The sequence below is a fragment of the Parasteatoda tepidariorum genome, chromosome 2, assembly GCF_982258835.1.
Source record: "Parasteatoda tepidariorum strain Cologne lab strain chromosome 2, Ptep-v5.0, whole genome shotgun sequence".
Lineage (NCBI taxonomy): Eukaryota > Metazoa > Arthropoda > Arachnida > Araneae > Theridiidae > Parasteatoda > Parasteatoda tepidariorum.
In genome coordinates, this window is record NC_141756.1 from 60,164,948 (window position 1) to 60,178,873 (window position 13,926).

At 26.8% G+C, this 13,926-nt stretch overlaps 1 protein-coding gene across 1 annotated transcript; it reads right to left on the bottom strand.

Moving 5' to 3' along the window:
- Positions 1-560: 560 nt before the first annotated feature.
- Positions 561-10,243, bottom strand: LOC107444644 (ragulator complex protein LAMTOR1). The gene is made up of 6 exons (XM_016058856.4): positions 10,037-10,243; positions 7,049-7,109; positions 4,963-5,036; positions 4,800-4,880; positions 4,330-4,531; positions 561-2,698 (listed from the first exon to the last, which is right to left on the bottom strand). Exons 2-6 carry the CDS (start codon positions 7,094-7,096, stop codon positions 2,606-2,608), a joined length of 498 nt encoding a protein of 165 aa, XP_015914342.2. The 5' UTR covers positions 7,097-7,109; positions 10,037-10,243; the 3' UTR covers positions 561-2,605.
- Between the last annotated feature and the right edge of the window lie 3,683 nt (positions 10,244-13,926).

Below are 13,926 nucleotides of genomic sequence, written 5' to 3' on the forward strand. Positions count from 1 at the left end.
ACGGAAAATCTTATTTTCTATGCGTGAAATCGGAGAAAATAGCTAATATAAGTGAACATGCGGAAGGATTAGCAGCTAGGACGTAGTTTGAATTTTCTGTTTTTCTTTGAAAATCGTAAATAAATATAATAATTTGACTTCAACGACTTAATTTTTTTAAAAAAAAAAACGGGATATTTATAAATAAATAAATAAAAAAAACGAAACTTTTAGAGAATCTGAGTTTTTGATAAAAAGGCTGAAATTCGAGAAAAAAAAGCGAAAAAAATCTCATCCCTGTATAAAGGTCAACCAGTTTTATCCCTAGGAAATGATTTTTAGAGAAACTTCAGAGGAAGGAATGAGGACTTCAATAATTTCGCTCCGCGGAAAATTAAATTCCTCATAAAATATTTTAACTTGTGCAAAAAAAAAAAAAATTTCGGCGGAAATTAGCGGGAAAAATGGAAAAATCTGAGGAAAAGCGGAAATCCGCGAATCCGCGGAAGAATCTCATCCCTGTATTTTATTCAGAAAACAGGTATAATGTGTATTTTGTTGGAAAAAATAAAGTAAGAAACTGATTCTTAAAATAGTTTTTATTTCTGAATATGATCTATTACACTAAGAAATATACAGTTCATTACCTTATTTGGCATCTTTATTCATCGATAACAATCTTAACAAAGCTAGAGAACAAGAACATTGAAATTCTTGATTAGAAATGTCATAACTATAACAAGACAGCGGTAACAAAGACAAATTAGCAAGATAAAAAAAAGTTTTTTAGCAAATAATTATTTTTTGAAATTGTGTGTTTGGAAGTATCATAAAAAAGTCAAGTTTCTTCTAAATATTAAGTTTATTCTTAACCAAAGTCAAGAAATATTTTTAACAAACATTGCAAAGTTTAAAACAATTTGATTAATCAACATAAGTATATTTATAATTAAAATTTTTGTTAGATCATATTGAGATTCTTAGCTATGATGTAAGTTAATGTATATGATGTCTAAATTATTTGTGAGTGAGTGTTATGCAATTAGTTAAATTTTGTAATTTATTTAATTTTGTAATTTTTTTGTAACATACAAGGTTTTAAATGAAAGAATATTGATAGAATATTATTAAGATTTGGGTTTTTTTTTTAAATGGGCATTTTTTGACACATTTTAATTATTTATAGGGATTTATACAGATTAATTTTTTATTAAAGGAATATTTTCAAGAGTTTGAGTTTTTAGGTCATTATGAAGATAGAAACAGACTGTTGAGTATTAAAGAGAGAGGATTTAAAGGGTGCAAAATAGGAATAGCACTCCCTGAATAACTTATGATGTAATAAGAGGATCTTCCCGTACTTGGACTTAATCTTAATGGTTTAAATCAATTAATGCAGATGATATTTTAAGTTTCAAAATTAAGACAAAAATGCTCTTTCCTGAATAAACACTTTTATTAGAAGAACGCTTTCCTTAAAATAGAAAGAACTTCTTAAATTAAAATATTTTTTGCACAAATTATTACCATATCTAAGGTAAGCATCTTGAACCATTAAGATTGAGTTCTAATTCGTTAAAATCCATTCATTAAATCAAAAAGTGCTTTTTTTTTTTAAATGTACATTACACCCCAATGTCATCTCATATTTATAACTGGGAATCTGACACTATCTTCTAAATTATTCAAAAACTTAAACTATGAGTTTTAAACATCATTCTAAATTATTATCAAAATCAATTAACCTTTTTTTAAAAATGTCAACAATACATGCATACTTATTAAATTTATATATAAAAAAAACTTTAACAACACCATTTTAACATTAAAAATATGCATTTTGTGTTGTGTTAATACCATAACCTTTATATATTAATAATAATAAATAAATGCAGTTTGTTTTTAGCATTTGTCTTTTATAATTAAAATTTCATCTCATAATTATAATAACAAAAGGAGATGACTTCAAAAACATATGTTATCAACTGTAAAAATTACAAATGAAAAAGCTTGGCAAGTAAATGTGACGTATATTTGTTATGGGTTGAAAACTGCAATAAAAAATTTTTTTGTAGCACATTTATGTTTTAAATTAAAAACTAAAAAATCTTATAAAATTTTTCTTTAAAATAATGGAAATATTTACTATAATAACTCAACGCTTAGACCTAAAACATTTCACAAATTTAAAGTAACTTGTCAATCTAGATTAATTTAAATTGAAATGATCAATAAAAATGTATAAAATAAAATTTATTATCCCAATTTTCAATATTAGTTTTATTACCACCTAGATGTATATTTTCAACTAAATTAGATTTTTTTCTGTTACACTAGGTAACAGAAAATTGTCAAGTTTGTGCAAAACACAATGTAATAAAATCTGATAAGAGAAAAATAAAAATCTTTAAATAAAACAATTGTGTGTTTAAAAATAATTATATTGATTTAAAAATATGGGAAACATCAAGTTTGATTGCCAAAACTTTAAGAGTGACAAATCAGTTGAAAATTTAACATATTGTGTTGTGTGTATTAAAACAAAACCTAATAAATGCATTATTAAGTATATTTTTAGAAACTCAAGCACTTAATATATAATGTGATCATAGAGGCTTCAAATTATTCACGATGCACCAAACTTGCTGACTAGATCTCCTTGTGGTTGAACTTCAATATCTTCAAGAGCTTCACGAACAGTTTTAAAAGTTTCATTTATCTATAAAACAAGTAATAAATATGTCATTTCAATATTTAATGTTTTTTTTTAAATAAACTTACATGTCTGAAAATGCAAATCAATTAAAACCATGAAAAAATAAATAAAAAAGCATTTGAAATTATTTTGTATAAAAAAGGAAATATCTACTAAATTTTTTACAGCTATTTTTACTATATTGACAGTTCAACAAACTGTTAATCTTTATATTTAATTCATAATTTAAAATAATAAGTTTGGAATACTGCTAAGAGTCAAAAGAAAATCACGTCTGTTTTAAATGTATAAATAAAATATCTGCCTTCTTTATTTTAATCATTATAAGCAATTTCATCATGATTCCCATGATTCATGTTTTTTTAGATCCTAAATCTTTCCAACTATAATTGACGACTTTATGTTTGTGAATACACACTCAATCTATTTTTGTTTTAAAACTAATTGTTTACATCTTTAAATGTTTGAGCTTTAAATTAAGTTGAAGAATAGTCAAGAAACTTAGAAATAGGACTTGAGTAAAGTTTAAAATAACTTTAACAACTTAATATTTTACAATGCAAACATTATTATATGTATAAAATTGAATTGACATGAAGAAAAAATTTTTTTTTGTTCATTAAAAATTAAAGAAAAAGTTTCCTGCTAAGATAGGTATAGTTATTTTCAAATAAATGTTCTGTCATTTGAAAAAGAAATATGTACTTTATGTGACAAAAAGGTGATAGTGACACAACATAGAATATTTTAAAATAAATAAAATTCCATTAAATATGGGGTAATTAAACAAATTATAATGTCTATTACTAATTAAATTAGACTCAGTGGCACAACAGCCCATAGAGGGTCAAGGCCTACTGTGCTCATCTCAGTTTTCTTGACCTTGGGCTCTGACGTGCATAAGCAGATGTTCTGGTTTGGTAGTCAGCCAAACACGGAACCCCCAGTGTTTAGTCCCCAAGCATGCTTGGTACTCGTTTTATCAACCCACTCAAGGGATGAAAGGCTGAGTCAACTTTGCTGGATTACTAATTACTTTTTTTTAAAAATTTTTTTTGCAGAAGTTGGGGCATTCAAGATCTAAACATAGATAGAAAAAGAATATAATGCAATAAGCTAAAGAAAACAAGAAATAGTGAATAATCCAAACAGCATCTAAAACTTCACAAAAGAAAGAGCACAGAATTGGAAATTCAAGTAGTAGCACTGACAGACATGGCATGATCGAGAAAGCGTTAGCACGTTGCCAGTGTGGGAGCAGTTTCTGTGGAGGGAGGTAAAATACCACAAACAAATATACCTTCGACCACCCCTCAAAAGAGTGCTAAGCAAGAAACCAAAACCAATTCAATTCAGATGAAGATTACATACTGAGATCACGAAAATTGAAGTAGAAGTACATACATTTGACAGAAGGAAAAAATTTAAAAAAAAAAGTCTAAAGCAGAATTGTTTTAGCATTCATAATAAGATTTCAATTGAAGTATTGTATTTAAATGTTAAATTGAAAAATATTTTGTACATTTAAGAAAGTTTTAATTGCACTTAACATGTTTCAAGACACCTATACCAACTACTATAATACAACATCAATTCATATAATTTGATCAAAAGGTAATGCATTAAATATTTACCAATGACATATCTGCAATCAGAATTTGCATATCTACAATATCAGTAACTTTTTCAGGAAGAGGTACATCCTTCAAAAGGCACCTGTTTCTCTTTAGCCACATTATATGCAATTTAGCTAGACCTCTTTGATACCCTTTGACCCTATCGATATAGTCTTTCTGCTCAATGTGAGTAGGTATAGCTGATACATCTATGATGTCACTGCAATTAAAATTTTGAAAATTTACTTCTAAGAGGTCAAAATAAAAAAAGTTTATAACATTAGCAAAAATAAATAGCATTGTCAAAAATAAAAAAGTAGACAAAATAATAAAAATAGGATTAGCATAACTTATCAATTTAGTTTAATTTCAAAGTATTAGTAATGCAATAAATAACACACCTAAAATTTTTATAAGAATTGTAAATGTTTCAATAACTAAAAAATTATAATTTTTGTTTTAACATTTTAAAATTCTGTAGTACTCACATAGCAGTCTGGTGAAGAATTTTATTTAGTGCAGCTTGTTCATCACCAACTTGCCCAAATGAAACATCTGAAATATCGTGACTGAAAAAAATTAAAGGAAAAATTCATTTAAAATCCTCCATTTTGTACATGAGAAGAAAAGGGGAAAAAAAAAAGTTTTTACCTGAAACCAGGACGAGTAATTGAGTTACTCACTGGGTTTGCAAGCAACTGAGATCTTTCATTTGGCTCACCCGACTAAAAAATAAATAAGAGTTATTAAATAAAAATATTTGAATTATTTCATGAAATACATAGTTATTCTATTAAATAACCGATTTCACCTTTTAACAGCGATATATACAGTAGGGAACCGATTATCCGGAATGATCGGGACCATCGCTATTCCGGATAACTGATTTTTCCGATTTTCTGAATCGCATACAAAAGCCGTTTTTTCTTATTGTTAAACCCAACTAAAAAAAAAATAATATTTGGAAATAATCTTAAAACGAAGTAATTCACTAATGATTATTTCCAAAATGATAGTAAGGTAAACATCTTTCCTTAAAGAAAGAAAAATCCTAAAATCTAATGAGGAAAAAATTATTATTTTTTTTAATGGCCGGAAAATTTATCGAATTTCGTTCCGGTTTTCTGATTTCCCGATAACGGGTTCTGTACTGTACATTTAAAATGAACATTAAAGGAAATAATATGGAAAATTAAAGAAATAACTTAAAAAATATCATGATTTGTGCAGTTCATGACACATTTGGTTATAAGACTTTTTAGTTTTAAATTTAAAATGCAGATTGAATTTTAATACAGACTTGCTTGCTGAACCACTAAGGACACTTTTGCGGACCACTGCATTGGTTAAGAGGGCGCCACGGGAGAAACTTTTCGTAGCAAATTCTCTTTCACTATCGTAACTTATTTAAAATTTAATATGGAAACAAACCTAGAGTAAGCCATGAAGATTCAAATACTAAAAAGAAATTTTTAAAATATCCAAATTAAAATCAATTATGAGACGATAACTTAGGAGTACTAAATGGAGAAGTTTTTCCCAATCAATATTTTCTCTTTTCTTTTCGCATTTTGAAATCTTTTTTCAGTGAGTGTAACTTCAAGGTTTACTTTAGGTTTGCTTGAACTCACTTTTAAATTAGTAATGGAGGTGAAAGAGAATTTGAGATGAAAATTTTCTCTCATGGTATGGCTTCCTCTTAAGAGCTACAGCTTTAGGATTTTTTAAGTCAACTTCAAAATAAGTGAAATTATTATTTAAAAAAATTTGATAATTGAATAGTGAATAATTGGTCTTAAGCAACCAAATAATCAGTTCAACAGATGTTTAGTATTCAATCAAGATCAAAATAATTAGGGTACTATGTAATATATAACCTTAAGTCAGTCACAGAGACATAAATGAATTATTACAGACTGAGTGGCTAAATTCGTGACCAAAATTTAAAATAAGAATTTACTGTAGTGATAATAAACATATTATGAATCACTCAAAAAATTAATGCTAACAGCTACATAATCACTTTATAGTGACTACAAACAAGTTTAATGATTGCTGTACATTGTGCAACTATAGGAGCGCAACCATTCTTGAAAACGGACTACAAAAGGAAGAGGGATGAAGATTACAAAGAATTTAGTTTTGTAAACTTTGTTTTCTCCAATAAAATTAAATTATAGCAGGGTTTTCAAGTTCCTCAGTGAGAAAATGTATTTTTTCTCATATAAATTTCTTACATTTTCAATTTTAAAATAAATCCTTGAACTATATTTAATTTTGAAGATGCCTTGTTAAAAAACATTTTATTTAAAAAGAAAACTTAAATTAAAAAGAAAAATATTTACGTTTCTTGAAACGAATTAGTATTACTACAATGTAATTACTAAGTTATAATGTTGAAATTTAATGACTGAATTTTATTAATTTGAAACACAGCTATGAGATTTCTTAAGCTAGTTTTTTATTAGCTTTATTTCTAATTAACTTTCATTTACTAGGCAAAGGGATACTTTAAGCTTCCAAGCTCTAGTATGTTTCTATCTACTAAACAAACACTATAGGTCAATCCACTTTAAATAATTGAGTTTAAATACAACAATAGACAATAATTGTTTAAATAAGAAATTGATGAATTATATCACAAAACAATTGAAATGGTACAATGATCAATACAATCAAATAGTAAAACACTTTAAAAGTTAAAAATTTGGAAACATTTAAGTTAGATAAAAATTACCAGGGATTTGTTATCATCTCCACTAAAACAACTGAAACAACCTCCCATATTTTATTCCATCCTAAAGAAGAAACACACAAATAAAATATTATTCATATTTAAATAAAAAGTTAAGAGTAATAATATTGTGAATTAAATTTAATAAAAGTTAACACTTTGCACCATTACTAAAACAGAATACAGATATTGATACATGTGGCCTATACATGATTCATACTTAATTTATGGGATTTTTTTTATTTATTAACTAGTGGAACAATCCTGATATAATGCACACATTTATGCAATGAATCAGTTAAATATTGAACAAAAAATACCAATAAAATCTTAAAAGCATAAAAAAATAAAATGTTTCTTTTTAAGGAGGATGCTATGATATGTGGCAATGTAGTTATTGCAGTTAGAGTTATTGCCATGGTGAAACAGAGGTACTGAGTTCTATCCACATTTTCCTTCAGTATACCATTTTTTAAGCTAATCTAAAACATTCCAGGTTTTTCTCCTAAGGAATATAAACACTGCCATTGTAACTGGATGTTTTCAAGGCTCTTAATAGTTAAGAGTTAGTATAGTTTTTTTTTAAAGGACATATGAGTCTGAAAAAAAAAAGAAAAAAAATGCTTTTCTAATAATACAATTGCATTAACAGAACAGGGGTCTGTTTAGAAGAAATTTGAGTCCGTTAACAACCTTCACAAGATATCTTTTCATAAAAACGGACCCTTCACAAAATATTTTAACTTAAAAACAGACCCTTCACAATATAATTTATCTTTTAATCGGACCCTTCACAAATTTGTTTATCATCCTTACTGTTTTGTTAATCGAATAAACCCTTCCTAGGGGAGGGGGGAGAAGAAAGACAGGTGTAACAGAACTAAGTTTTGTTTTTGACAGGTAGCTCTTCCTTTATTCGTCCAAAATAAATATTCCACGTTCAGCAGTATAGGCTTTTGTATGTTGCAGCTCTAATTTAGTAGCAGCAATTGCTGTTCATCTTTTAAAATTTAATTTTCTTTTATTATAATTTTACAGTGTTGAGCATAATCTTGTATCTCTTTACAATTTAAAAACTCCTTTAAAATTTTTTTTTTGCAATAACAGGACGCTATTTGCACAAATTCACAAAAGCAGGATCCTGGTTGAAAGAATGTGAGTTAACATTTATTTTATATTCACAAATTACAAGTAATTTTTTCACAATTTTACAAAAACGGACCTTTCACAAAATGTCTGGACACACCCCTGCAGAAATATTTCTTTTACTAATAATTACACATTATTACATTACATAAAACTATTTAAATTACAGAAAAATAAAAAAAATATTTGGAAGATGCAGACAATATTTAATTTCTTATTACATTATCATAAATATAATCTGAGGATCCTCATTTTTAACAGCTTTTAATAGATTTAGATAAAATTAAAAACTATCTGCAAACAGTTGATTGACTCTTGCATTTAGTTTCAATTCTTTTCATCGCTACCTCATTTTGGCAAAATTTGTTTGAAAATTAAAAATGTTTTAAGACAATTTTATTTTTCTAAAACTCTATATTGATTTATACCACAAGAATGAATTATGGCAAAAAAACCAAGGAAGTTGAAAATAGAAATCAAAAAATGTCATGTGCAAAATTACTTTTTAAATAATTTTAGAAATACCTGAATTTTGAACAAGAAAAAAGCATATTTGGGAAGCATTTATCCATAGAATGTTATCAACAACTTAATAAAAATATTGATGTAAGATTTTATTTAAATTGTGGAGACATAATTATCATTGTATGAATTATAAATTACACAAATCTGAATCTCAATATTAAGCTCTGAAATCACTCGATTATTTATCTTGTTGTTGGAATTTAAAACTGTGTGAATAGGAACCTAGATGTTTGACTTTAAATCTGCATGATTATGCATACCAATGTATAATTTAGTCTTTAATACTACTCATAATAGTGGGTTTTAATAAATCAAGTGAATACAAAACACAAATATTTGATATAAGATTGCACAGTTGTGAAACACAAGGTGAGACCTTAAACTGCAATTGCATAAGTAGGAAAATCAAATCTTTTCTTCATCAGGAATTTGAAGAAGACAATCTTTCTTTGAAAAGGCAAATGCAATGATATGATCACGGTAAAAGTGCAGAAAAAACAAATTCTTACATCTATTTCTGTCGCATTGAACTGCAAGACAGGATAAGGGAATTTTGCCCCTTCTTAGTAATACTAACAAAAATGCTCGCAAACACCATTCGTTTATATCGCAAATATTTAGCTTAAAAACTATTAATGAAACAGTGGTTTTTAACAGTTGCAGTCAACTGTTTTTCCAAAGTTACAAAAGGTAAATAGTTACATATTATTATTACATATTGTATTATTGTTTGCATATTATACTAATGGGAAAACGCTTTAAGACTTAATTAGTGAACTTGGTTCCTAACCTTAAAAGTGAACCTTAAAATCTTTCTTTTTTAAATATGTAAATATGACATTTTTAACTGAGCTTTACCAGTCAGTCCATTATTTCAGGATACAAAGTTAATTTGAAACCATATTAGTAGTGAAATTATTCTCCAATTCTTGTACAAACCTGTTCAGATGTAATATGTGCAAAAGTTATATTAAACTAATTATATATAAAACAACTTTTAAATAAATTTATATACTTCTCATTTAGTTCAAGGTCTTACAAATAATTCTGCAGTTAAAAGCAAAAAAAATAAATGCTGACAGTCGAAGTTATAACAAAATCTGGCACAAACAAGTTAAAAATAGAGAAAAAAAAATAGTCACAGAACAATTGATAAAAATTATTTACCTTTTTAATATACTTATCTACTTTCAAACAGAAAAACTGATTATATGGGAATTCAAAGCATAGAAAATAATGTATAAAATCAAAAGAATTCCGTGCATAAAATTACCTTATTAAATTTATCGACATGCAAATAAAAACATCAGTGATTCTTACCCAGTATTTCCTTATAAATTCAGAACTGCTACATAAAATGGCAAGGCATTCAAAGTACTTCAAAACAGAAGATTATGAAAAATATAACAGCATAAATTAATACATTACATCAGCTTGTTTAATTACTAAAATGAATTGAATATCTTGCTATTTTCCTTCTTCAACAAAACTTTGTTTTCACTCTTATAATGTTAGAGTTGCAGTTAGAGTATGTTTAAATATGCAAAATATTATTTTCAATAGACTGTTTCTTTTAAATGCCATTCACACTGTATACAAAAATCGCATCTGCGAATTCAGAGATTTAAGCGAGAATCTGAATGACGAGTTTTTTGGACAAATATCTTTCACAAATTAGGTTCTCATTAGATTTCCTAATTTTAATATGAATGCCTTTAATGGATGGTGTTTTCAATATAAATGTAATCAATACCAATCTCGAGCTCAATACCTGCTCTAGTTCCGGTTAGAAAGTTTGCAACTGCTTACTACAGTTTATTCTGCGAGGCGATATTTTCAAACGAATAATTTTGTTTTCAATAAGAGAAGTAAATTAGATAATTTCTGAGCTCAAATTTGCCGAATTTCATAAGATATTAATGTTATTAAGTAATTCTGGTGATTTTGAAGTGAAAATTTGTTTTAGTTATTTATAGATATATTGTTAAAAAAGGTGACATGGGTTGCGTTCCAATATTCGCACCGGTGACACTGGTTACACGAAAGCGAACTAGTCACGTGATCTCAGTTCACACCGTAATTTAGGAACGATCGGTGCGGTTAGGTCAGTTCTGGTTGCCATTAGCAACCAGAAGCAGACGCTCTCCTCTTTCGGAATCTTTGAGAAAAATATATTAGTGATAACAAATTAATTTTTTGTTCTATTGTATTTATTTCTTGGCCATTCTATTTTTGCATTACTTGTTAAAGAATATATATTTCTAGACTTGTAAAGCTGTTTCATATAATAAAGCAAAATATCATGATTAGTTTCAGTTCATCTTATTTATTTTTTAAGTTTAGTTGATAGAAAGTAAAACTTCTGTTTCTTATTGCATATTTTTCCTATTTAAATGTTTATTTTAAAATGCATCCATCATCTCAGTAAGTTTTATATTTAAATATTTAACAAAATTAAAGAGAAAAATAAAAATCTGCTTAGTACAATTTTTATTGTTTTTCTTTGAAATATTTTGGAAATCATATTTTCGAAAAATTAATCGTTATACACTATTCTTTTCCTCCTTGCCCAGAGTGAGTTTTGATTTGTTTTAAACTTAAAAAAAAAAAATATTTAGCTTGCTTTAAGCTTAATTTTTCATGTAAATAGCGTAATTAATTGATTTTAAATATATAATAAACTTACTTTCATAATGAATTTTCTCAAGAGAGAAACTTTATCTTAATATAATAAGATCTTTTAAAATGTAAATTTGATAGCATTTCAAATACATGAGATGGCATCTTTGAAATGTTTCTCATTGTAAGCTTAAATGTCAATGACAAACAGTCAAAATAAGTTTAAAATTTGATTGCCAGAATTCAGAAAAATTAGCACAGCTTCAATTTTGATAGAGATGGTATGTGGTGCAATGTTTATGAGCAAATTGACTTCAACTGTGTAATGAATATATTTTCATAGTGAAATTTTTCACGAAAGCTAATTTGTTTACATGAAAAATTTTAAAGTGAAACTTCCTCAGTTCCTCTAACAGAAATTAAAAATAACCATATGTTAGATAGGACTAAAAAGATCAAAATCCAGTTGTGAGATTTTTTTCTTAGCTGCAGTTTAAGCATTTAAAAAAAAAAAAAAAAAAAAGAAGTTAGGTAATTTTTATTAGTGAACATATTGTAAGATATTTTTATACTAGCCACCTTTGGCGAGAAGCTATGTCACCTTTCAAAATTATCTTGTACAATATATAAACTTTAACGGTAATCAAGTCGAATGCAGAGCACATCAGTATTTAAATATTTTAATACTTCAAACCCACCTCCAATCCTAACAGCATAATTAGTTTTAAAAAATATATTAACCAAATTTTTTTCACCTTTTAGCTGTTGCCCCAGTTGAATGTACTTTGATCACAATTTTAGCAAAATAGTTAACACAGAGGAAAAAATTAGATTACTGTATGGTAAAAAAAATCCCTCCAAATACTGGATAATAAAACCAAAATATATAGTATTTATATATTTCACTTCAATTTCCCATTCACAAGATAACGATTTTCTGAAAATTCTGGTTTTCAAAATTACCCACACACAATTAATAAAAAATACTTAACTGAAAAGCGGGTTTATGTGAATAAATTAATTTTAGGCCATGCTCTAAGGTATCATGAAAAAATTATTAAACTTTACCAAACTTAATTACATATAATAAAACCATATTTTATTTATGGTGTTTATTTCTATAAAATTACAAGATGACTCTAAATAAATATTTAATGCATAACTAACTGTAAAGCTTAGTGCCAAATATTTTTATTAATTTACAAATAGCACATGGACAAACAAATTTGATTAATTACGAGGAGAAAAAAAAAGGGCCATTCGGTTTAAAGTCTGAGCATCCACTGCCTGGTACAGAGATTCTCAACCACTGTGCCGCGGCACTTTTGTGAGCCGCCAAATTCTTAAAATGTGCCGCCTAATATTAGAAATGATACAATAAAAATTATAATGCTTTTTTTTTATTATGACTAAAGTTTAAATTTAAGAAAAGTGTATATATATACTTTTTGTAATTTTTCCACGCTTTAACCGTGTGATCATCTTTGTCGGTGATTATATTGTCTCTGACAATCTTAAAATAAGATGGAAGTGTTCAAATTGTAAATGACACGTGATTTTAAAAAATGTTGTAAGAGCTAATCATTAAAGTAAGCTATGCAATTAATAAACAAATTAACAAAGGATAACTAAAAAAACAAACATATAAAAAAAAATTAAAGGATTACCAACAAATATTAAGCTAACAATTAGCAAAAAAACTAGTTCACAAGAAACCACAAAAAATAACAGTTAATAACTACAGAAAACAAGCAAACAATTAATAACTAGCAAAAAAATAAAAATCTGTTACTAAATAATAAAAAATTGGTCGAAAGAAATAATTAATCCCTTAATAAATGTGATTTTGTAGCACATAATATTTTATTTCACATTCAAAATTATTATCACAAACTATATAACACAGAGTAAAATAGGTAATTAAACAACTTTTAATCTAATTTTTTTCATTGTGAGCCGTCAAATTTCGAAATCGTTATAAGTGTGCCGCAACAAAAAAAAGTTTGAGAATCACTGGCCTGGTATGTGGAGGTGCTGTGGTAGCTTGGCGATGTAGGCACTGCAAGTTTTTATATAGTTAACATTTCGGTATGAAAAGCTACTTGTTGAATTATTTTTTTCAAAATTTTTTTTTATTTTACCAGTTATTTGAAATTCTATATTAGCATTAATAGTATTAGCAATAGAAAGAAAATAGTTGTCAAGCCACTTTTCTTGAATTCTACTGTGAAGCACTTATGCTGTTTAAAATTTACTTTGAAACACTAAACAGTGTTGCTAATATATAGAGAAATACCATGGTGCCACATGGGAGAAATATTTATAAATAGATAACATACTTACCTGAAATGAGTTTGTGTTAAAAAGAGAGAAAGATATTATTATAATTTTGCTACAAGTGGGAGCTTTAGTATTCCATCACAACTATACAATTATAGTATTTAAGTAAAAAAAATGTTTTAACACAACAATATCATTTTATTGTAAAATATATATATAAAACTTAAATTTTTTAAAAAAATTAAGAAACAAAAATGTTGCAACAAAACAAGAAATGAACTAGTAATGATAAAGTTTAAAGCGTTTTTATT